The 24789-nt window shown below is 45.3% G+C and overlaps 1 protein-coding gene and 1 long non-coding RNA gene across 4 annotated transcripts; one reads left to right on the plus strand and one right to left on the minus strand.

The window, feature by feature from the left end:
• Positions 1-24306, plus strand: OSCP1 (organic solute carrier partner 1). Of its 2 annotated transcripts, XM_010959881.3 has the most exons (10): positions 6-242; positions 9214-9368; positions 13371-13538; positions 14192-14272; positions 19671-19774; positions 20216-20344; positions 20889-20958; positions 22589-22728; positions 23646-23709; positions 23957-24306. In XM_010959881.3, the coding sequence occupies exons 1-10, from the start codon at positions 131-133 to the stop codon at positions 24071-24073; spliced, it is 1140 nt and encodes a 379-aa protein (XP_010958183.1). In that variant the 5' UTR covers positions 6-130; the 3' UTR covers positions 24074-24306. The 2 variants fall into 2 exon arrangements, with proteins under 2 accessions (XP_045376282.1, XP_010958183.1); XM_045520326.2 differs by lacking the exons at positions 19671-19774; positions 20216-20344; positions 20889-20958; ... (1 more) ...; positions 23646-23709; positions 23957-24306 and adding an exon at positions 15567-17351 and having other exon boundaries at positions 1-242; positions 14192-14276.
• LOC123618281 (uncharacterized) lies at positions 8253-18531 on the minus strand. 2 transcript variants are annotated; one of them, XR_012511343.1, is made up of 4 exons: positions 18477-18531; positions 11607-11706; positions 10186-10259; positions 8253-8398 (listed from the first exon to the last, which is right to left on the minus strand). It is a non-coding gene; the product is annotated as an uncharacterized LOC123618281 (long non-coding RNA). The 2 variants fall into 2 exon arrangements; XR_006726690.2 differs by lacking the exon at positions 8253-8398 and having other exon boundaries at positions 10154-10259.
• Positions 24307-24789: the final 483 nt, after the last annotated feature.

Here is a 24789-nt window from a genome sequence, read left to right on the forward strand (position 1 = left end):
TCTGATTGGCCTCTTTTGCCGCCCGCCGCGTTGCCTAGCAACCAGGCTTCGGGGACGCAGCTGCTGGGCCTCCAGGCCTCTGGCTACGGAACCTCGGGGCTCTTTAACTGCTGCGCTCGCTTCCTGCACCATGTCGGTGCGGACGCTACCGCTGCTCTTCTTGAACTTGGGAGGGGAGATGCTCTACATCCTGGACCAGCGGCTGCGGGCCCAGAACATCCCGGGAGACAAGGCCCGCAAAGGTGAGAGGCGCCCAGCGCGCAAAGCCAGCCCCACGCCCCACAGCCCGGCCCCTCACCGCTGCCCCAGCCCCCGCAGCCAGACCTCCATAGTAGTCCCCTTTACAGACTCACCGACACCCATGCACTCTGCGCTCTCGCATTCAGGGACTTCTCTCACCACCCACAGCCCTATCCAGTCAGAGGCCCTCGGGAGCAAAGTCCCTAAAAGATCGTCTCACGGCAGAGGGATTTAATACCCCTACTTGATATTGTTAGGGTACCTGACCTCCCCCCACCATTAACTCATCCCTTCAAATGATTTCCCAATCTCTCGTGACAACCGGCCCCTCCCAAATGTGGGAGTCCCAGCAGCCCACCACTTGGCGACACACTGCTAATCCAAGCATCCTCTTTCCCCGAGTGAACCTTCTGAGTCTCCATTCCTCTGTGCCGTATTCCCCTTCATGAACTGGAGGCCAGTCTTGCTAATTTCAGAAGCTATTTCTAGAAAGATGGGGTTCTGAAATAACGTTGATAAATAAGAAAACATGAGAAAGTTATGTCTTTCCCTTAACAATTGTTGGAAGAGAATGCAATTGTGGAAATAATTTTATGAGAGTTTCTAAAATGCAAGATCTGTCTCCTATACACACCACATCTAATCCCCAGAGAAATGGCCACTCTGAACTCTCTGCCACCCTTTTTCTCTCCCTCTTTCCCCCACTTCTCAACCAACAACTGCTTTCACCAAGTTTCCTGGGATTAAATATGAAGGCAATATTATATTTCAAGGTAAAGGAAGAAAATTTGGTATAAAGGTGCCTGACATGATTGCAGATTAAAACATTTATGCTCTCCAACAGTCTCTGTATGCTCAATTGATGTTAAACATACGTATTCAGATGTTAAGCATACATATTCAGACAGTCACTATTGTATCTGTGCAGTTGAGTCCAAGTCCATGCATAAAGAGATTTAAAAAACTCCCTTTGGCATACCCTCTCCATTCATTCTGTAGACTGCTGCCGGTGAGCTTTCCAAAATGCAAATCTGTCCATAATGCTTGCTACTTAACACCCTTGGTCAGCTTTCCACTGCTGTCTGGATGGCTGCCAAGTCCTTGGCAAGACATTTCAGGGTCCTTCCTGATCTGACCTCTGTCCACCTCTGCAGTCCCACCTTCTACCACTGCCTGCCTCCTACTGTGTATCTTAATAATACCAAACTGCTTGTAGGTCTCCATTTAAAGCATGTTCATTCGTGTTTCCACGCTCGTAATTCCCATTCTACCCAAACCTCCTGTGTCTGTGCTAGTCATTCACCTTCCAACCTGCATTATTCAGCTTAAGAATCATCACCTTCAGGAAGCCTCTGCACATGGGGAAAGGGCCTGCACGTACTCCCATAGCATCCCATGTGTGCCCCTCTCCACCTCATTGCTGGCCATATTATACTGAAATCATCTGTATATGTGTCTGTCTCCCCCACGTGTTGTCTTATTCATCTTTGTATTCCAGCACCTAGCATAATGCCTACAGAATAAATTGGTACTCAGTAAATGTTTGTTGAGCTGCTGTTTTACATGACATTGCCATTTCTTCCTCAGGAAGGTTCTGTTTTTCTTGGCATTGTGTTATGTGATTTCATTTGGGCTGATGGCACCTGTGAGCTGACAGGTAGTTTTTGGGCTAGTAGTCTGCATCTTGGAAGGCAGTGTATATTAGCAATTAAAAGCATGCTCTCTGTAGTCATACGGAAATGGGTCCCAATACCAGCTTTGCCGTTTAACTAGTTGTATGACCTTGCAGTGTAACCTCTGTAAGCCTGTTATTTTTCCCCATAGAATGGGAATAATAATATATACCTGACAGTGAAGTTGTAAGGATTGAATGAGATCATGTACTTAACACATTTAACACAGTGAATAGCAGGCATGGTCTTCCAAGAGAAGGTCTGTGCAAAACCCTATGAATATTAGGGGACTGACTTCCTTTGGGTTCAGGAACTGTTGTCCTTCTGGGTTTGCTAGATGCAGCTTTAGAGAGTTTCAGACATCGTTAGTAATTCACATTCACACACTCATTCCTGTCACAGTCGGGGTGAGTGTCAGATGTGAGATGTCGGGTGGAGCCTGATGTAGCCATTCTGCGCCTTCACTGGAGGTGGGGCTTTTGATCAGTCTGTCTGCTAACTGATTTTAAAATTGGGGGACCTATCTTCCTAATACAACAACAAACATTTATTAAACACTTACTATGTACCTTGGACTTCTCTGAACACCTTAATCCCCATAACTAACCTGTCATGTATTAATACTGCTGTCCCATTTTACAGGTGCTCAGAGTAAGGAAAGTAAGGCTAATTTTCCCAGGGTTACATAGCTGGTAAGAGGAAGAGTAAAGGATTTGAAATCATGTCATCAGGCTCCAGGTCTCAGATCCTTAACCCAAATCCTTAACTGCTGCACTCTACTGCCATACCCAAGGGGACTGTATCAGAATCTTTGTGTGGATGAAGGATGGAAGGTTGGGAGGAGAGGGAGCGGTTTGGGGGAAAAATCCAATATACCCACTGATTTTAAAAAAGAAATGGCAGGAAAAATAAATAAAAGAAATGGCAGAAAGTAGTTGGTTGACAGGGACCTGTAGAAAACAGAGCGAGAAACCAGAGCAGAGAGTGTGGGATTCCAAACGCGGAGAAACACTCATCTCTTCCACCATTTAGATCTGGTGTCGCTGCGGGAGCAGGAGCCTCTGTGACAAAAGCCTGTGCACAGAGGCCTGTAAAGCACCAGGTGCAGTAAACTAGTCCTCATTGCAGCTTTGAATGGAAATCATATTTCTGCTGGATGTTTTCACTACCTTGCACAGCTAATTGGTCTCCTGGAGGCCGTCCCACTCCCACAAGGCCAGTGCAGATATTGCAGTTTTTTTCCCCACAGCGCAGCCCCTAGTTCAGCATTCAACAGAAAGGAAGTCCTCTCTTTGTGGGGCAACTTTTGAGTGTTGCATACTGAGTGTGGTCCCAGGTTTTAAGCAATAGCAAAATAAGAAAAGCTGCCTTTGCCTCACTCCCGTCCTCTTTAAGATACTCATAAGTAAGACCCTCTTACATTTGATTTACATTCCTCATTTGACAGAAGGGGAACCTAAGGCATGGGGCCATTAAGTGACTTATTTTTCCAAGATGCAGATCCCAGTGTAGGACTGAGCAACCAAAGGCTGTGAGGTTCTATTTTTATTTTTCTAGTTCCAATTGAACAGGCAGCTCTGGATAGCCTTGGGCTTGCCTCCCACTCAAAATATAACTAAAGTGGAATCGTCACAAACAAGTCATCTGGAGAAATAATAGAAAAACAGGGCATCCTTTTCCTTCCCCCGTCTTCAGGAGGAAGGGGGCTGGGAGCACACAGCACGACAGAGACCTCTGCTGGAGCTTAGCGCCACTGCTGCGGGAGCTCCTCGGAGCCCTGGCCATGGGTTCAACAGCTCCTTTTTGTCAGAAGCAGGCAGTCACTGTCCCTTAGTGTAGATGAGCCCCTGGTAGCCCCTACTGTTCCAAACACACCTTCAAGAGAGTTGCATCTCAGCCTCTTCTAATTCCCATGAGCCTAACAGACAAGACCACCTGTAAAATAAATGCCACAAAAATGATAGAAGATGTGGACATTATGCTAAAGAAGCCAGCACCTGCTTTAAGGCCAGACTCTTGGGGCTTCTTCCCCAGTATTTTCTCTCCAAAACCCTGTGACTCTTGCGGCAGAAAGATGGTGAATTTTCCCAGAGGAGTCTGACCTTGTACTGGGAACCCTTTGCAGCCAGTTAGGACTGTGCTTTCAGACCGCTCTCAGGAGCTGTTGGTATTGAGTATTGAAGACTCATATATGCTTTGATTATAACTTCACCTCTGAAACAATCAAGTACAAATATTTCCATGAAGGGACCATTCATGACAAAATGTTTTCAAAATGTGGATGTGTGTAGAACTCTGTTTAATCTATGGGTGGTTTTTCTAGATTAAAATCTCTCCCCCAAAAAATTAAGGAAAGGAAAAAAATCATCTTGCATCCTTTATGGGTGGTGTCCAAAATTGTGCAGTAGAGAAAGCAGAACTAGGAGGGAAGCCAGCCAAGTGCTTGATGTGTCTGTTTCATCCCTACAGAACCCTAGGAGGTAGGTGCAATTATGATCCCCACTTTACAGATAAGGAAACTGAGGTTAAACAAGTTGTTTGAAGTTTTATAGCTGGTAAGTGGTACAGCCAGGTCTCAACCCATAAAGGGTCTTGGTTCTCACAGATTTCTCTGGCCAAGTACATCTTTCCTTATTTGGTCTCCTCTTGGCATCTCCCTGATGACCTTTGGCCTCAGGAGCTTTCTTTACAGTGGTGCCATCATTAGTTCCCTCTTTTTACATGGAAGTCATGCCTCTCTAAATAAAAAGTAAATCAGAAACAGACTTTTTTCCTTTTAATTCATGTTTTCATGTTTTCTAATTTTAATAGTTCCATCTGTACTCTAAAAAGGGAAATCTTACATTAATTTTAAAAATCAAGTTGTAAAGAAAGAAAATCCTTTCTCTACCTGTTCTTGGGATTATTCTTCCTTGTGGAAGTTAGTGTTTTTAAAAGCCTTATTTTCAATGACGTGTATTCTGATAGCGTTAGAGAGGATGACTTCTTGAGCCTTGTGAGGTAAACCGCAGGGTAGCTAGTTCACCTGAGCTTCCTCTCCTCCTAGGCCACCCTCTGTAAGATACAGCTTCCCTAGGGCTTTTTTGGAACTTGTTATTTATCCGTCATCCTTTTAAAAGTTTCAAATGGAAGGCAGAGTATTTGCATTAAACACTAATGCAAACGTGAAAAATAAAGTTTCATAAACCAGATCATTGGAATTGGTGTTTTTAAAGCCTCGTTGAAAATAATGTTCTTACTTCATGAACTGGTGTTTTCTTTTTATATGCTTCATGTAGATGAATGGACAGAGGTGGACAGAAAACGAGGTATGCTATCTCTGAGCTGCATGTATTCAGTCTGCATCCACAGGTTCACTCAGTCCTTCATCAATGGGGCTTAAAGTGGGACCACTCTAAGTATTTCCAAATAAAAGAACAGGCGTGAGTTTCTCTCTAGCAGAGACACTGGTTATACATTTGAATCTTTTACTTATATAAGTGCAGTATATAAGGATGAAACCCAAGCAAACGTTGGCCAAAAGACCATATTGCACCTGAGGTATTGGTCTCTTTTCATCAGTTCCAAGCTTTGCAAGGACAGCTGGGGCAGCAGCTACATTTCTGGGTAGGCTGTCCTATTTAGTAGTCCTTAAAACAATTCTGTGACCGTATCGTGTAGCTGAAGAGCTGTTTTCCTTAGCACAGAGGTGTCTGTTGAGCAACTGAGAAAAATGGAAGCCTGTTTAGGGTAGGAGGTTGGGGTATATAGCTCAGTGGTACAGCACGTGCTTAGCATGCATGAGGTCCTGGGTTCAATCCCCAGTACCTCCATTAAAAAATAATAATAAATTTGTTTAAATGGAAGCCCATGTCTGCATGGCCACCAGGATGGCAGGCAGAAGGCATGATACACACCCACTGTGGCCTTATCGTGCTAGGTCTTCAGTTTCCCCTTCACCCCCAACTAGCAGCAAACCTGAAAAAGTTACCAATTCCTCAGAATAAAACCTTACAGACTTTCTCAACTTTAAATGTGACAAGTACCTTCCATCATTTGACATTCGGGTGTAGTTTATGCATGTCTCTCACCACACCAAGTATGCTGAGCAGATAATATATATAACATTTAAGAGCACAGGCAGTAGCATCAAACAACCCCATCCTAATTTCAGTGTCACCATCTGCCTCTCTAAGGCTGTTTTCCTCCCTGATAGAATAGGATAATAATTCAGAGTTGCCTTGGGGTTTAAATGAGATAATGCGTGGAAAGTTCTAAGCCCAGTGCCTAGAACATAATAAGGCTTCAAAACATGGTAACCATCTAGAAGTCGTAGCTTCTCTGTTTTACCCTTGGTTGTAAATGTGTGTTCCCATAAACAATAATATTTATGGCAGAGGTAGTTGCTAAAAATTCAATACCTTTCATCAAGAGAATCATTTCATCACGCCAGGCTTGAAGAAAAGCCCAAAGTGCCTGATACACTTTTATAATAATACTTCACAGCACTTCCCCTGAGCAATTTTTGACTCACCTCTTGATGCATGGCAGAATTTCCCAGCGAGAAGTGTAGATTTTGAAGGCTTTTTGTAAATGCAATTAAACCACTGGAGTTTATCTTAAGCATTCAAAAATAATGAGGGGAAACTGACTTCACGCACTGAACCCCGGATTATAAGCCTGGTGTGTTAAGAACTCAGTTACTGACCCTTCGATGCACCTATGAAAAATCACCCCAATACCTGGCCTTCATCTCCTGATGAAACCTGGCTACTAGTACATTCCTGCCTCATGAAATTATGCAGAGGTCATGTGAGTGCCAAAAACTAACACCAAGACCGACCGAGAGGTCTGGTTAAAACTATTTCTCAGGTTTGAGTTAAATGCAACGTGGGGGCCTACTCTAGGGCGAGGACATTAATTTTGTCTTTGGGCCTGGTGTTTATCTCAGCGTCTGGTGTATAGTAGGTCCGCATCAGCCAAGTGCCAGGTGAAGCACACTGTGAGAAATAAGCATGTTAATTCGTGTCCCCACGCTCTTTCCAAAGAATTAAATGAGAGTTGGAGCCCTGGGTGCCAGAGCCCAGCCATAAGACTGCCACTTCCTCTTGGGGGCATTTGTGTTCACTGCTCTGCCCACAGGGACAGGGCCTGCTGCGCTGTCTTTCCAGCTTGTGAACTTTCTGGAAGTTCTCGTGGAAGGAGCTATGGTGCTATATAGCTTATTCACTTCCCAGGGGGAAAGGCTTCACTTTGCTTTTTACTATGCCAGAGTGCCTAACAATCGCCTTGGGATTTTCTTTCTTTTAGAACTGATTTACTTGGGTCTCAGCTATTTTTCTAGCTCCTGCTAAAGGCTCAGAGACCCTAGAGAAATGACTCGGCCTCTGGGAGAATGTAAGCGTGCACTTGATCAGAGCTGATGTGGTCCTTTAACTTGAATTCTTCCTTTTTGGCACTCCTCCCTGGCCTACATAAATCTGTGGAGAATTCTTCAAAGTCTCTCATTTGAGGCCTTATATGTGACTTTCCAGTTGTACCTATTTCCTTGCAAATTCTGCATTTTATATAGGCCGTGGTAAGAAAAATGTGAGGAAGCCCAGTTTACTACAGGTCCTTACTTGTTTAGGTCGAAGGCGAAAGGCTGTGCTTGGGGCAAAGCGGGAAGAGTTGGTCTGTCTCCAGGCTGTCCCCGCTGGGGAGGGGTTAGTGCACGTGGAGGCAGGCTGCCGTGGGTTGGGGTTGTGAGTTGTCCGATGGGAGGGATACCCCGTGTTGGTGATGGGTCTGGTTCTCCCTTACTAACGGGATGGCGTCCACAGTAAAATCTAGAAGTCAAGTGTGAGTTCAACACTTCCGGAAGGAGTCACAGTCAGTTCTTTTGTGTCAGGGTGGGCGTGGGGAGGGGGTGTTTCGTTCCCCCATTCCTCCTCTCTAGCCCTTCCATTTAAGATTTACATACAACTAGCCCTCAGCTCCTCGCTTCTCCCCAAAACTGCTCTTCAAGATGCTTTAAAATACTGGCCTGAGCCCTCAGGGTACTTTTAGCAGTTACTTAAAGGTGGAGAGGGTGCCTGAAATCTTGACCTTGCCTTCACTTGCTAAGATACAAGGCCACAGCCAGTCACCTGGTGGGTCCTTCGTGTGGCAAGAGAAAGGCATCTGTATCTTCCAGTAATAATCAGTCATGTTTAACGGTTGATTTTGTATAATTATTTTAAGTAACCAATTTTCTTTCAGTTTTTAATTACTACAAATGCATGGTCTCAGCATCCATATACGATCACCATTAGGCCAGAAAATATCTAGCTTAATTAAGAATAATCTGTGTTCAACCATACCTGTTGTTGTTCCTTGTACCAAAGGGTTTTCCTAGCCCTCAAGTAACGTTATTTGAGTAGCACAAAATATCTAAATGAATCAGTGGATGAAGAACTAGCATTATAAATCCTTTGGTCTGCACACATCTTAGGACCTTTTATTCTCACCACGTGCAAATTTTCCATCTGAAAAACAGTGTAAGACATATGACTACAGTATAATATCAATATTACAGATCAAATACAGAAAGTAAATTTTTAGGCTTCCTAAAATGGTGTTAATCTGAAGTACACTTGTAGAAACATTAGAAATGTTTTCAACTCTAACCAGTGGGTAGCCTTGTCTATTTTTTAAACCATTTTGCTAAAAAAAAAAGTCAATTACCATTATAGGTCCCATTTTTATAAAATTTGTTTTTAAGTAAAAATGTTATAGACTTGCTAAACAAACAGACAAAACAATAGTGATGCTGTTTTTCATTTTAAAATAAACTCTAATCTAAAATGCTTATAGGAATCTTTTTTAGAGAAAAAAGATACTTTCTTCTTCTCCTTCTATCTTCTTTGTCTAGAACTAGAATTATAGATCCTTCGTTTGCACACACCTTAGGACCTTTCTCTTTCTATTTTCTTTGTCTTTAGAGACCCTAGAGAAATTACTCAGCATTTCTTCTTTCTCTTCTTTCTTTAGAGAAAGAAGAAAGATTTCCCCTCTCATCAAGTGAGATAATGTGTTTGAAAGTTTGTAACCCCTGAAGCACAGCACACTTGTACTTTGTCTCATTTATGTTTGCCCTGAGATGGTCTCATAAAACACTCTGGACCCTGCTTTCTCCTGGGGCATCTGTGTGGTTTCTCCCCGGGGAGCAGATCTTACCAACGATATCTACATCCCCCCTCTACACAGGCCCAGATACTCCATTCCATTCGTATAGAGACCATCTCCTGAATAAAGCTTCCTCTGATACCTCACTTAGCTGCATTCTCTCTTGTCTCTCCAGTTCTGAATGACATCATCTCAACCATGTTCAATAGAAAGTTTATGGAGGAATTGTTCAAACCCCAAGAGCTCTACAGCAAGAAGGCCCTGAGGACTGTCTACGACCGCCTGGCTCATGCCTCCATTATGAGACTGAACCAGGCCAGCATGGATAAGGTGAGCAGACAGCTGCCTCTGTCCTCTGGCCTGCATTTCTTGTAGATGAGCCTAGACTGGAATCAAATGAGGTGATGTAGGCAGTGGTGCCTGGCAAAAGAACAGGCACTTGTCAAAGAGTTGTTCTTGAGCTTCCGAGTTGGGAGGACCTCAGAAGTCATCCGCACTGACCCCTTTGTTGTTTATGTCATTCCATCTGCCCAAAGACAGTGCTGGTCTGCATGCCTGTATTTATGACCACCTCAACCCAATATAAGCATCCAACCCTAATTAAAAGCTTTAATTCTGCTTCCTTCTTAACAAATCTCAGCTCTGCAAACCAGGAATTTTTTCAAAAGCAAATTTCAAAACTGCTCAACTTTACTTATAATGTAAACATATCTGTTTCATTGTGAAACAAATTTTTAGGGTACTCTGATTTTAGAAGTAAGAATTCCAATAAGCAGTGGCAGAGAATTAATAAATCTCTTGTTCAGAAGAATTCCAAACACTTATATAGGTCTCTGCCCTCAAGGAGAGAGAGCATAACTCCCCACTCCTTGGATGTGAGCTGCACTTGGTGACTTCCTTCCAAAGAGGACAGTATGGAAAGGAGGAGTGAAACAGCCAGCTTCACAGTGGAGGAACATGACAAACATGACCTCAACCAGGGGATGACATCAACAGTGATAAGCCACGTGGTGGTACCCTGATTTGATGTGATGAGGATAGCGCTCCACCTCCATGATCGTCCTCCCAAACACCCACAACCCCAGGCTAATCATGGAAAAAAACCGTCAGACAAATACCATTCAGAGGTCATGTTACAAAATAATACCTGACCAGTAGTCAGAACTGTCAAGGCCGCCAGAAACAAGGAACTCCAGAGAAACTGCCACAGCCAGGAGGAGCCTAAAGAGATATGATAACCAAATGAAATGTGGGGTCCTGGAACAGAAATAGGACATTAGGGGAAAACTAAAAAGATCCAAGTAAAATATGGACTTGAGTTAATTTTTTTAAATAATTACAATAATAATAATTCCTTTTCAATTCCCTTCATTATGTTAATTTTTAAAAATCATGAGGACTGATGGTGCTAGTTGTGCAAAAATCAACACTGTCTTATTGCTAGTACCTGGAAACCTTAGACAGACTGGCTTTAGCTATGCCCTCTTGCTCCTGCCACTTACCTTTAGAAAGTGACTTTAATCTCCTTGAGCCTCCATTTTCCCTTCTGTAAAATGGGGATAATAATAGCTGCTTCATCCATTACTAGGAGGATTAAGTGAGAAACCTATATAATGACACACCTAGACCTGGCACATAGTAGATGTTGAATAAATGTTCATTATCTTCTCTTCTCTGCTTGTTCCTCTCCCTCTGCCTTTAAGAAGGTTTAGGTTTGCAGAGTGAAAGGACACAGAATTTGGAATCGGGGGAAGGGTTTAGTTCAGTGGTACAGTGTATGCTTAGCATGCACAAGGTCCTGGACTCAATCCCCAGTACCTCCTTTAAAAATAAATAAACCTAATTACCAACACCCCAAAAATAGAACTTGGAGTCAAAAAACCTAGGTTCAAGTCTTAGCTCTCCCAGTAGCTGTGAGACCCAATTTGCTGAATAACCCTGAGCTTTCATTTCTTCATCTTATTCCTGTTTTTATCCTTTATTCCTAGCACAGTGTCCTGTATGCAACAGGAACTTAATATTTGATAATGATGGTGGAGAGTCTCAAATCTATAGCTCTGGATTATATACCCCTGTGACCACACCCCTGACACACACCCCAGGCTGCTCCTGTTGTATGCCACTTTCAAAGTGAAATGTTTAGCTGCATGTTGGAGAAATGGGATCGTGTAGAGGGTTCTATCAAGGGTATCAGGATTTGACCATCTTTAGTTCAAATCTCATCCTGTTACTCACTACCAGCTATGTGAAATTAGGCAAGTTTCATCATTTTTAATCTTGGGGTAATAAGCTATCTCACAGAGTTCTTGTGAAAATTAAATGGGGTCAAATGAGGTAATGCTTATGTATGTGCTTGGCGCAGCACTGAGATGGCTGTAGTTTAATTTCCAATCCCATCTCAGACGTGTCCATAACTCATCTCCCAAACTGGCTCCCCCCACCGCCCCTGCCAGACTTCCCTGTCTCAGTCAGTAGCATCATGTGTGTCTCCCAGGCACTAAGCTGAAAGTGCTGTGGTCATTTTAAACAGCCCTCATCTTCATCCCCCAGATCCAGTCAGGCACTCACCGTGTACTGACAGCTTTCCTCCTGAGTATCACGTACTCTTCTTTCCCCGGCCTTGTCCATTCCCACTGTCTTTACTCCAGGCCTTCTGTCTGGGTTACGCCTGTTGCAGAAAAATGCATTACAGCTCCGTGTTATATAGCTCAGTGTTAAAGCTCAGTTGTGACAGCAACCTGGATCCCCGCAGCACTCAGAGAGTTGGAGAACTCAGGTTTATTAGGCCTGCGTGCCCAGAAAAGTTAACACTCCAAGCTCTAGACCCCGTCTGTAGGTTTATATGGGCCTTTATAGGCTGCCAGTTTTACACTTTGCAACATCTTATGCAAATAAAGTATAACAGAAGTTGGCCAACCAGGAACAAGCTTTGTAGGACTAGACCAATCAGGAGTGAGAGAAATAACCAATCAGGAGTGAGCTCCATGCAAATGAAGTACTACAAATGGACCAATCAGAAGTTAGGGAAGTGGACCAATCAGAAGTGAGAATAATAACCAATCAGGAGTGAAGGAAATAACCAATCAGAAGTGAGCTCAGGGAACCAATAGAATTTTAGGGGTAAGCCATTTCAGAGGCAAAAAGTGAGATAGAGCCTCTGGGCCAGGGAACCAGATGGTGCCAGCAGGAGAGTAGTGGCCCTGCTTGGGGGCCCTGCCGGTTTTTTTATGGGACTTCCCGCCTCACTCCAACAGAATGTCTTTCATTCATACAATCAGGAGATATTGCAAACCTCTTAGGAGCCCAGCACCAGCTAACCTTCCTCCCCCCTGCTCTCACATCTCATCATCCCCAGACCCACTAATCTCGCTTAATTACCACTTTTACCACATCAGCTCAGGAAGTTTCAGTAGCCCCTAATTCCTACCACATCTAATCTAAATTATTCTGTCTGCCTTTCTAAAACCTTTAATATTCTAATCTTGCCATAATTACCCACCTTTATTTCCCAACGTCCCCAACACAAACCATCCCCTGTAGTCAGGCTGCTGTGCTCCTTCTCCCAGGAAAAGAGCATTATCCATGGCTGCCTCCGGACCCTTGCACATGCTATTCCCCTCAACTAGAATGCCCTTCCCCTCCCTCAGCCTGTTCGAACATGCCTGAGTTCACATCAGGCCCACTTCTTCCACAAAGCCTATCTTGACCACTTTGATCCTCACCAGTTTCCCACCTCTGACCATCAGAGGTGGTCATAACACACGTGGGACTTGTTGATATCTTATTAAGTATTATTCATCATTTTAAATTGTTCTCATGCAGTCATAGAACTTTATTCTTGTCATTTTCACACATGTCATCTCATTTACTCCTCTCGGTGATTCTGCAACGTTAGAAAATTAGGGAGTAGTTTTTACACATGAGAAAACTCAGGCTCAGAGAGGTGAAGAGACTTGGCTTGGGCCATCAAGTCAGCAGCAGCGGAGGGCTTGAACTCGAGTTTTCATTCTCCAAGTCCAGCACCAGTTCCAGGGCCCCACAGCTGCCCATGTTGTTTCATACGTGTTGCATCAGCAACACACATAAGCTGACCGGAAATCCTGGTTTGCTCAGAAATGTCCTGGCTTACTCCTGTAGTCCTGGCTTAATTGTTAATGTCACCCCCTTTTACTCTCAAAAGTGTCTTGGTTTGCGTGATAACTAGATATGGTCACTGAGCTGTAAGGTAAGCCCAGAATTGGTTTCTAGTAAGTGCCTGACTGAGTCATTGTTGAGAGGTTCTGATTTCTGCCTTTATGGTCCTTTTTCTTTTGTTCATCTCTGGGTTGGCAGCTCTATGACCTGATGACGATGGCTTTCAAATATCAAGTACTGCTGTGTCCTCGTCCCAGGGATGTGTTGCTGGTCACTTTCAATCATTTAGATGCCATCAAGGGATTCATCCAAGACTCCCCAACCATCCTGCATCAAGTGGATGAGACTTTCCGGCAGCTGACTGAAGTAAGCATGTAACCAGTTTATCACTTCTCAGCCCCAGTACCTGTTCTCACTCCTCTGTTAAGAACAGGCAGAGTCAGCAGGGAGGGTATAGATCAGGGGTAGAGCACATGCTTAGCACAAAGTCCTGGGTTCAGTCCTTAGTACCTCTATTCAATAAATAAATAAGCTTAATTTCCTCTCCACCCCAAAAAAAAGAACAGGCAGAGTCCAAGACAAAGAGAACAGGGTGAGGGTGAGGAATGACAAAGCCTGCCACTGTCCCAGAAAATTCTAAAAATCTACAGGTGTCCATTTTGGTAAGACAGTAGATGTTACCACCTTCCACCCTCTCACCGTTGCCTTCATAACTGGGAAAGCAATGATAAAGAGCATAGCTGTTTTCTCCTAACTTTTCCAAAAGGGAGTTGGTGGTGGATGTTCTGTGAAATCTTGGGGACTGGGAGAGGTGACGTGCACCCCGCTCAGTGTGCCGTGGTGAGGTTGGTGGCTCTGGTGAGGGAGCAGTGCCAGCCCTCCTGCCCCTCCTGCCCCAGCAGCTGAGTCCTCTCCTTACTTTCTGGCTCCCATCCCTGAGCACCCCCTACCCCTGCCTGTCTGCACTTCCCATGGCACTTCTGAAATTGGAATGCTTCTTTCTGCCTTGCCTCTGGCAGACGTACGGGGGACTCTCTGCGGGGGAGTTCCAGATGATCCGGCAGACACTCCTCAGCTTCTTCCAGGACCTGCACATTCGGGTGAGTGAGTGGGCAGCCCCGGGAGAACCCTGCCACTGCTGTCAAGGGAGATAGGGTGCAAGTCTTCAGGGCAGACAGGGCTGGGATTCTGCCCAATTAGCAACATCCTCAGTGTTTTGCTGCATGACAATAACCTTTCTGATGACCAATCTCAGCTGTTTTTAAATAGACCAAGGGAGACAGTGATGACACCATTCCTTCCCAGTTATCTTATGTGTTTCTTTAAAATACGGTTTCTTCCCTGGCTTCTCCAGGCCAGCAGCCTGATCTTAATTCTAAAACCTTTTCTTGAGCCTTTATCATCTTGACTTCTCCAGGATCTGAGCTGTCAGGACGCTGCCTTCCTGCTCCATGAAAAGCTCGCCTCTCCTGGGCTTTCATGGCATCGTACCATCCTGGCCTTCACTCATCTCTCCCATCTCTCTGCCTTTCACTCCTTCCTCCCCGTCTTCCTGTCTCCAACTCTCCCCTCTTCTGCCTCTACCCACCCCCTGCTCTTTCCTCCCTACTTTGACTACCAACTCCTCCACGTAAGACTCCTGCATCTAACTTCTACCCACCCTTGCCCCAGCTCTGCCATCCAGCCCCACATCGCCCCCGCTTGCTGAGACACTCTACCAGTGCCCACAACCGAGTGTCTACAGCTCAACTAGTCTCCAGAATCAAGTCCAGCTCAACTTCCTGATTCCTTCTGAAGACTCCGCCATTCCCTCATTCATTCAGCTCAGAACCAAAGTGTCACCTTTGATTTCCCTTCTCTGATATTCATCTAATTGCTAATAAGGCCAACCGAGTTGGCCTTTTCAATCTCCATGTCCTCCTTTCCATTCCTGTCACCACTAGCCCTGCCCAGGCCTTCATGCTTCATGTTGGCTCTTGCCTTCCAAATGACCCCACCTCCTCCTTTCATGCCTGCTCCAGACAGTTCTATACCCTGACTTGGAAAACACATTCTGAGCTTCTGAATTTGGGGCCTGTCTGTCTTAGACAGGACTTTGTTCCCTTCCATAATTTAACACACTGATATGGGAAGGATGGTTGATATGGCAAAATGAGCCCAGGCTCCAGAATCAGGCACCCTTGTGTTTGAATCCCAGCTCCAGCACAGCTCCATGACCTTGAGCAAATTACTTCTCTAGAGTCTTAATTTTGCCATCTGAAAAATGGAAACAATAATACCTAATTTAGAGTTTGTCAGGAAGATTAAGTGAAGCAGCACATGTAATACACATGTATTTGCTTGTCCTATATATAGACACACACATATACTCTCTCTGTATGTAACACACAATAGAGTGCTTCTGGAAGGAAGGGCAGGAAACCTGTCACAGTGGTTGCCTACTGGGAGTGGGAGCTACATGGATGACAGGGGTACAAGAGAGACTTACATTCCCTTGCATACCCTTTGAACGTTTTGAATTTTGTACGTGTGTGTATAAAATAGTTATAAAATAAAATTTTTTTAAAAAGAAGAAATAGAGCATGCTTAGAACCTGATTGTTAGTTCCCTTCCATGAACAAAGAAAGACAAATAGATTTCAATACTGGTGCCAATTTTATTTTGAACCCTCATGAATAATTTCATTTGCTATGGACGGAGCAATGATAACATCAATATAAATTAAGATTAAAATTAAAAATATGAAAGTACAAATAAGATTAACTTTTGCGTTGCTATAAAATATTGAAAACTCTGCATCATATTATTGTCAAGACTGTGCACATTTGGACATTGTTTTATGGATTGTAGTAATATAAACAGCTATATTGATTTCTCAATTCTGACAAGATAAAATTCATTATAATGAAAAGACATTCCTAATAATAAATCTATAACAAAATCATTCAAATATATTAAACCACAAAATATATTAAGCTTTACCAGCTAAATGGGCAGGCAATGAAACAATAGAAAGTTCATCAAGAGAAACAGGAATCACATATCCTGACATTCAGCCACTGATCTGTAACATCTGGCTGGTTTTCCAAATCTGCTCTCTAATGTTATTTTTGCTCAGCTGCAATTTGTGATTGCCTATACAGATTTTCTCTGTGTTCAAAACAGTCTTGATAGTTTTGAGATTTGTTAGCAAAACCAGCTAACTAAATCAAGAGTACACAGCTCTGACCTAACAATTCCTTGCTCATTGTTTAACCAAAGCAAGTACAAGACTCCTCATCCTAATGTCCAGAGCTTTCTGTGATTTCACAAAATAGCCTGAGACTGGATGTGGGGATTGAGCGAAAGAAGAATTAAGAACAACTGCTAAGTTCTTGGTGCCATTTTCTGAGTAGAGAAAGGACTGAAGGGAAGTATATTTGAGTAGAAAAAGGAATTAATTCTATTTAGGTTTAATTTGCCTATTAGACCTCCAAGTGGCAAAGTCAAGTCAGCAGGTAAATATCTAAACCTGGAGCTCAGAGGAGAGAGCCAAGCTGGAGAGAGAAACGTGGGGTTCGTCAGCATACAGCAGAGAGACAGTATCAGTCTTCTGGCCACTGGATGGATGCTGGCCCTTCTCTCTCATCCACAGGCAGGATGTGAGAAGCAGAGTCAGCATTCTGTCAGCTTCCGCCTCATTTTTAGATCATGATTTTTCTGCCCTCCTCCTGGAAGGCCAGACCGGCAACCACAAAACCATCCAAAGCCCAGGACTCATCCCTCACTGCTGAACCTGGCTGCCAAGTCACTCATCCACATTCACTGAGCTTTTAAATCCCCGGCTCATTCTCCTCCCAGCCACTAGAATCCCACCATCATCCTGGGGAGTGCTGGTGCTTAGGAGATGTCTCATCCAGCACTCCAGCCCCACAGCTCCATGACCTGCATTCCCTCTTTCCATGGGAAACCTGGGTCCTGCCCTCAGGAACTCATCAGAGAAGGGAAGGTGCACTGAGGGCCTTAACAGGTGTTCAGTTCTGACACAGAAGAGTGTGAAGAGAGAGGACACAAAGCAGGGGGTGGTCAGTTCCACCTAACAGAATCAGGGAAGTCTTCGTAGAGGATCTGATATCTTCTAGAAGAAATAGGTTTTCACCAGGACCATGGGAAAAAAAGGGAGGGGTTAAGAAGACACCATCTCAGTAAAGGCACAACACATGTAACCACCTGGCAGAATTGGTGGCACAGGGAGCCAGAAGGTTGCGAGCAATCGAGTATGGCTAGAATATAAGGTTCAAGGAGGAACATGGCTACAGAGAGGAGCAAAGGGCTAACTGGACGTTACCTGGCAGACAGCAGCCAGTGAAGCAGGAGAAGGACACAGTCTGATAAGAGTTTAGAAGATTCTCTTTAGTAGCAGAATGAAGGTGGAACAAAAACAGATGAGAAGAGGCAGGGAGACCAGTGCAGAGGCTCTGCAGTGGCCAGTCTAGAGGTGATGGAGGTCTGAGCTAGGGAACAGGGTAGAGAGGAGGGGCCAGACACAGAAGTGATCTCTGGGTGGGCAGGGCTTGGCGACTAAGTAGCCTTAGGAAGGTGGTGGGTGGGGGAACTCAGGTTGCCAACTTGGTGACCTGGTGGTGTCATTCACTGGGATCAGGTTAGGGAGGACAATAATAAGCCCTGTTCCAAGCAGAGTGAATTGGAGGTGCAGCCGAGAAACCTATAGGTGGACACATTTAATAGGCAACAGGATAGGTGGGTCTGATGCCCAGGGAAGAAGGCTAAGTAGAAGTTCCAGATCTGGGAGCCATCAGGGTGGAAGTGAATGCTGGCACATGGGAGTAGATGAGATCACCTCAGGAAAAAAAAGGGTGGAGTGAGAACAGGGCATGGGAGAGTCACACCTACAGCTAAGGGCCAGCAGAGGAGCTTGGCAAGCAGGCAGACCCAACAGTCCCATCCAGCAAAAAGCAGATTCTCAGGTCAAACATAGACCCACACTTGGATTAAATTTGTACATTTCAGATCTACGGATAGTCAGCTCTATTAGAATCAGCTAACAGAGGGTCCCACACATACATAGTCTCACTTGTCTCTCCAAACTTCCTTTCTCCATGCTTGTATTCATATCCCTTGGTCACAGAATCTCAAGGTTAAAAATTCCTTAAAAATCATCAAGCCAAACCCTCCAGCCAAACCAGTGTACACATCCCCCCTAAAAAAGATGACTTGTGCCAGCCCGTCTCTGTTTCTGAAGTGTCTTCACACCCACCTTCTCCCTCCAGGCCCAGCTCCAAACCCACAGTCACCCCTACCTACCCCGTCTGCCTGCAGTCATTCTCCTCAGCCGACTAACGTGCAAATGCTGTTCAGCATGTCCTGCCTCATAGTGTCATTGTTTTTCCGTTTTATGCTGTTTCCTGTGTCCAATCAGACAGCAATACAGAGAATGTTAGCTATCACTTACTGAGCACTCATGTGTCAGGCCCTGTGACAAGTGCTTTCCGTTCATTATCCGGTTTAGGGGTCCCACTAACCCACTGAATAGGTACTGTTATCCCCCGTTTACCAGAGAGAAAGGTGGTGCAACTTAATGAAAAACCCAGAGCCCAGGAGGGGCCCAGCTGCGATGTGAGCCCGGACAGTCTAACATCAGCAGCCAAACTGCCAGCATACAAATCCTCACCACTTTGCATTTTCACTGCCTTGTGTGCACCAGATGTTTCCTCCCGATGATGTTACAAATATAATCTTGTCAAGTTTTAGAGTCTGAAGGGACCTTCAAGTTTATCTCACTTTACAGATGAGGAAGCTAAGAGCCAATCAAACTGATTAACTGCTACAATCCTAATGGAATTTAATCTGACCAAGACCTCAACACATGAAGCAAGGAGTAGAAGTAGGCAGAATGTGGGGTTTTCAGTCACGGCGAAGACCTTCCAACTCTAATGCCACTGGATCCGCCAGTCCGGCCCCTTCCCACCAGCCCAGCATGTGACTGAGAGCTTGGAGTCAGAAACACAAGGTCTGAATCCTCAGCTCTGCCGCTTATGAACTGGCTGGCCTTGAGGAACTGTTTTAACCTCTGAGCTGCTGATTCCTCATCTGTAAAATGAGGGTAATGAGGATCTTATAGCTGAAGCCTCACAGCTGTATGGAAGGTTAGCAAGGAAGCAAGTGGGTGTGAGATTTGGAGTCATCCTGGGGTTTGAGTCTAGTCCTGTCTCTTATTGTTCTCTTTGGGCAAGTCACTCCACTCTGTGAACCTGAGCCTCCTCATCTTTAAAAGCAGGGATAGCATCACTCACCTGGAAGATTTGCTATGTGGCTCCAAAGAAGTTCTGTTTGTAAAAACACTCTAACTTGTCAGGGGCTAGTTCTGGTGACTTTTCTCTCACTGTCATCAGGTCACTAGGTAGCATTCCCACGCCATTACACACGCTCCATCTTCAGAATGCTGATGTCTATGAACATATGCCAAGAGAAATGACAATAAGTGTATTTTTTTCCCAGGTGTCCATATTTCTAAAGGACAGAGTTCAGAATTCTAATGGCCGCTTTGTATTGCCCGTGTCTGGGCCTGTTCCCTGGGGAACTGAAGTTCCTGGACTCATCAGGTGAATTCTCAACAGTCACTGTCAGACCAATGTTTGGAGTTTCGGGAAGCCAATACCTGGGCCACCCCATAGAAAGCAGCCCTTCTGAGGCCCCTCCCTTTCTTCAGCGAAGCACAGCAGTGAGGAGGTCAGGTTCTAATCCAGTCTGTCACTGAGCAGACACTTGAAGCAAACCACCCAGTTCTCCAGGATTCATTTCCTCACCTACCGAATCGTTACTGTGAGGATGAATAAGACAATAATGCTCTAAAGGGCTACCCAGCACATAACATGTACTCCGTAAATATCATTATTACTATGTTACTGTCATGACCTCCACCAGCATCTTAATCTTGAAGCAGTGCATGAATTCCCTTTTGTCCCATAGTACAGGAAATAAAGAAGTATCCGGGACATTCCAAGCTTGGAGAACACTGCAGCATGTCCTGCTCTGTATTGTAGAATGTTCAACCGCAAAGGCGAAGAAGTGAGGAAGGCAGAATTCAAGCATGGCGGGAACTATGTCGCGGCCCCCAAAGAAGGGTCCTTTGAACTCTATGGAGACCGAGTCCTGAAACTGGGAACTAACATGTAAGCAAATCTCCCTCCCCGAATGGATCCAAGTCCAAGGGCAGTCCCTTCATTTAAAAAACCAGCTTGACTTCTGCTATGAAAAAAAATCCCTGCTGACAGTTGGAGGAATTCCCCCTTAGTTACACATGGCATGCAGAGCCCTGACGTATCCAAAGGGCACCTCAGATCTCCCAACATAAAGTAAACTCAACAGATTGAAAAGATAAATAATTTTAAAGAGCCACGTGAGAGAACCCGCCAAAACCTTGGTTGCGATGGCGATCCCAGAGGGCTTGGCTTTCATGTACCATTCACATTACTTTCAGCAATACACATTACTTTGCAAGAGGAGGCATTTCCACACAGCTTCCCAGGTATTTTGTTTTGGGAAGAAATGAAACGTGAGTGGTTGACACCCACTTAGTTGTATTCTGTATTCCCAGCACCTTTCTGGATGCTTTGTCACACCTCGAACTAAAAGCTCTGCGCTATATTCACAAGTTAGAGGGACGTCAGGGTCAAAGGGCTGGACAAAGTTATCACGGTTCTCTGTTGACACCAGGTACAGTGTGAACCGGCCCGTGGAAACCCACATGTCTGGAGCATCCAAGAACTTAGCTTCACAGACACAGGTGAGCTTCTGCCTCCCTTACTTATCTTCTTAGAGCTTATTTCAAGATACAAGAGTCTGGACGCGGAGAAGAGTGGGAACTCTAGATTTCAAAGCTGGCCAACTTTACCCTCGTTGTTTGTAGTCTTCTCAGTTCCACCTCACCAGTACACAGGTTTTTAATTATAGTTTCTCATGGAGACTTCCAGCGATCTGACTAATTAGGTAATTTTAGGCTTGGTTCCACCACCATAATTAAGCAGGAACCACACACCAGGACATGTGAAATAGCATTTGTACCAGTGCTCCTAGGCCCGTGGTTGCTGAGTTCAGCAGTTGGGTGTATTCTGACCATTAAAACATCCCTTTTCAGTGCTTCCCTGTGTAATGATGTGGAAGCTAACTTCAAAATGGGGGTTGGGGTTCTCTAAATTCTGTTTTACAAATTTTCACTGAACTAGCTACCAGCTAGCTGGAGGACAAATGACAGAATATTCAGTTACTCGGCAAAATTCTATGGTCTGGGTACTCAGGACACAGAGCTGGCTTAGATGTGGTCCCATCCTGAAGGGGCTTGTAATACACTGGAAAGACAGTGGTAGGAACACAGAACCATAACATGGCAGAAAAAGACTCTCTGGGCATCCTGAGCAAAGTGCTGTGCCCAGAACACATGTCCTGTCCAGAGTGTGCAAGCAGGGGACAGGGATCAAGAAGGCTTTTCAGAGGAGGTGACGTTCAAGCAGGGTCCAGAGTCGGGAAGATACAAAACAGCCGAGAAGGAGAAATAGGCATGCAAACCAAGGTCAGAGTACGAGCAGAGGCACCCAGAGGCACAGTGTTCAGGGGAAGCAGGGAGCCTGCGTCTCTCCAACGTGGCTAGATCATAATGCAGTAGAGGCAGCGGCCAGAGATTTGGCTGGACAGGGACACCAGGGCCAGATTCAGAAGGGGCTGAAACAATGTGGATTCTGTCCTTTAGGCAGGAGGCAGCGGGGTTTGTCTCAAGCAAGGGAGAAGTGAGATGAGGACCACATTTTGGGTAACTGGCAGCAGAGTGACGGAAGAGGCGAAGCGGGAGAAGGCTGGTCTAGAGAGAGCCGGTCAGGAGGAGGGGTGAAGGCTGCGGTGGGGCCAGGCCAGGAGAGCGGGAGCCATAGGAGGGAAGGGATTCGGGGGTGTGTACTCGGGTCACCACCTGAGGGCAGTGTGGGAGTGCCTGCGGAATGAGTGCCCTCGGACCTGGATCCTTCACCCAGGCTGCTTGTAGATGCCGAGGGAACTAGACTGCCTGAAGAGGAACAAAGAAACATTCTCCTTCAAGGAGGAAGGCAGTGCGAGGAGAACGGGGTCCCTGGGGCCTTCCACTCCTCCGGAAAGCGTGACTGTCTCTGGTGTGTCGCCTTGCTAGAGTCCCTCTGGTTCTGACGTGGATTATTTCTGTTTTGGTTAAGCCTGCCTTGCTAGAGTCCCTCTGGTTCTGACGTGGATTATTTCTGTTTTGGTTAAGCCTGTTTCCTATGCTTCATTTGGACCCAGTTCTTCCCAGTTATTGTTCTGCCTTGTTTAGTAACACCACCCTGGGTCTCTGGGGTCTCAGCTGGAAACCAATCACCTTCATGTGGCTAAAAGTCATGAAACTGTCTCTACAGGAAAGCATTGCTCCCAACCCTCTTGCTAAAGAAGAACTGAATCTCTTGGCCAGGCTGATGGGAGGGATGGAGATTAAGAAACCCAGTGGCCCTGAGCCAGGATTCCGGTTGAATCTCTTCACCACTGATGAAGAGGAGGAGTATGTTTACAACTTGTTTCTTTAAAGACATATATAAAAATCTTAAGTGTGATAAGAACCCAAAAATGACCATTATAAACCAATGACACTTCTCAACACAGAGGTGAAGATCACAATGAAATACCAGCAAATTCAATAACCTAGTTAAAGAAGAATCCACCAGCATTAAATAGCCTGAACCTTCTGGATTCATTCAAAAAAATAGTTCTAATGTTTTATTTAGCAAAGCACAGTTCAACAAGAGAATGAGAAGTCAAGAGAATCATATTAAGAAAAGACTGTTAAGAAATTAGAAGGAGGTTGGAGCAGGATGTCTTTAGGATTAGACAGTATGCCCAAAACCAATAGCAATAGTAATTCGCAAGGTTTAGAAAGTGCTTTACAGTTTACAGAGCACTTCTGCATTCATTATCTCACATGCTCCTCCTCACAACCAAATATTTGGGGTGGGGGTTGCCTTCCCTCATCAAATTGGCAGGTATTGTGGTAAGTGTCAGGATCCAGAGAAGGAGCGTAAGACCTGGAGCCTGTCCTCAGGTGCTCCCAGTGTCCTGGGAGCGTGAACGTGTGCGCGGGTCATTCCGGCACCATGTCGTAACCATGATGGAGGACACAACAACTGACTTTGCACCAGCAGATTGAAGGAGTTGGCAACTAAGCTGGGTCCTAGAGTCTGCCAAGCAGAGGAACGGGAAAAACATTCTTGGCAGAGTTCAGTATGTGCCAAGGCACACAGACATAAAAGGACTTGACTTCCTGGAGTGTAGGGTGCATTGGTTGGGGATAGCATAGAAAGCTGAAGAGAAAGGGCAGAAGATGAGGCAGAAAAAATAGATTGCCAAATTACCAAGGGCCAGTTTGCCATGCTAACAGGGAGAAAACTTAACCTTTATCCATTTCTCTATCATCTCGTGCAGACAAGCAGCACTAACCAGGCCAGAAGAGTTATCCTATGAAGTTATCAACATCCAAGCTACTCAGGTGTGTGCAGGGGATTACACAAGGCAAATCTTATTCCCCTCCTCCTCTTGTAGTAATCTTGAACTTCAAAGGCCCTCCCTTCTCCTATCTAATCAGCACTTAACTATAGTCCCTATTCTGACAAACAGGTGAGGGACTGAAATTCATCACAGTGGTGGGATGAAAATTAACTACCAGCTGCACAAAGAGGCTGCAGTGCCAACACCACATCCTCCTCATTCCCTTCCACGTCTCGTTTCTCTCACAGGACCAGCAGAGGAACGAGGAGCTGGCTCAGATCATGGGGGAGTTTGAGGTCATGGACCAGCCGAGGCGGATCACCAGCAAGGGCGATGATTTGCTCGCCATGATGGATGAGCTGTAGATGTGCTGAGCGGGCACGCCCCTCCCCCTATGCAGAGGATGTTGGATGAGGACCCTGGGGGGAGCCCCCAGGAAGCCAACTGATGCTGCTAGTTTTCTACTGAGTGAAGCCCTTACCTCTTGTTCCTGTTTAGGTAGGAACGAACTGTGCGGGTCCCCCTCCGGGAGCACTCTTCTCTGGAAAGCACACACATACACCGATTTTCAGCAAAATATATTCTAGCTTTTAAATTGGACGGTTCCCACTTTCTTTCTGGTTTTATGACAGTTGTGCAAAGCATCCGGGGCCATAGTTCAAGCCCTAGGGTCAGTCAGAGGGCACTCCTGTTGCCGTTTTCAGTTACAGCTTTGCTGAGAGGACCACGGCTGCCCGTGAATCGTCATGAAACTTCAGAGCTTTCTGGGATGTGTTCTGCCTTGTGAGTCTGACAAAAGTGGGAAAGGTAGTTGCCTCAAACAGCCAGAGCCCAGTGTAGACAGCCCTCCTCTCTCAGACACCCTGGGAACTGTAACTTCAGAGGCAGAGTAAGCAAGGCCATGACAGGCCTCACACAGCGCATGTGAGTGTCTGCAGTTCTCTGCACATTTCTCTCTCCATATGTGGTGTGGGCTTATCCCACATGGAAATGTGTACCAAGGAATCAGTTTGCTTTTGAGCTTCTTGCCCCCAGAGTCTTCCTCCGCCACTTAGTGTTCTTGCCTTGTAAGAACATCCAG

Source organism: Camelus bactrianus, chromosome 13, assembly GCF_048773025.1.
Source record: "Camelus bactrianus isolate YW-2024 breed Bactrian camel chromosome 13, ASM4877302v1, whole genome shotgun sequence".
In the NCBI taxonomy this organism is placed as follows: Eukaryota; Metazoa; Chordata; class Mammalia; order Artiodactyla; family Camelidae; genus Camelus; species Camelus bactrianus.

Coding starts and splice junctions, on each gene's coding strand:
- OSCP1 (XM_010959881.3), top strand. CDS start 131: ATGTCGGTGCGGACGCTACCGCTGCTCTTCTTGAACTTGGGAGGGGAG. Junction 13,539..14,191: donor CTTTCCGGCAGCTGACTGAA/GTAAGCATGTAA, acceptor TGCCTCTGGCAG/ACGTACGGGGGACTCTCTGC. Junction 23,710..23,956: donor TCAACATCCAAGCTACTCAG/GTGTGTGCAGGG, acceptor TTTCTCTCACAG/GACCAGCAGAGGAACGAGGA.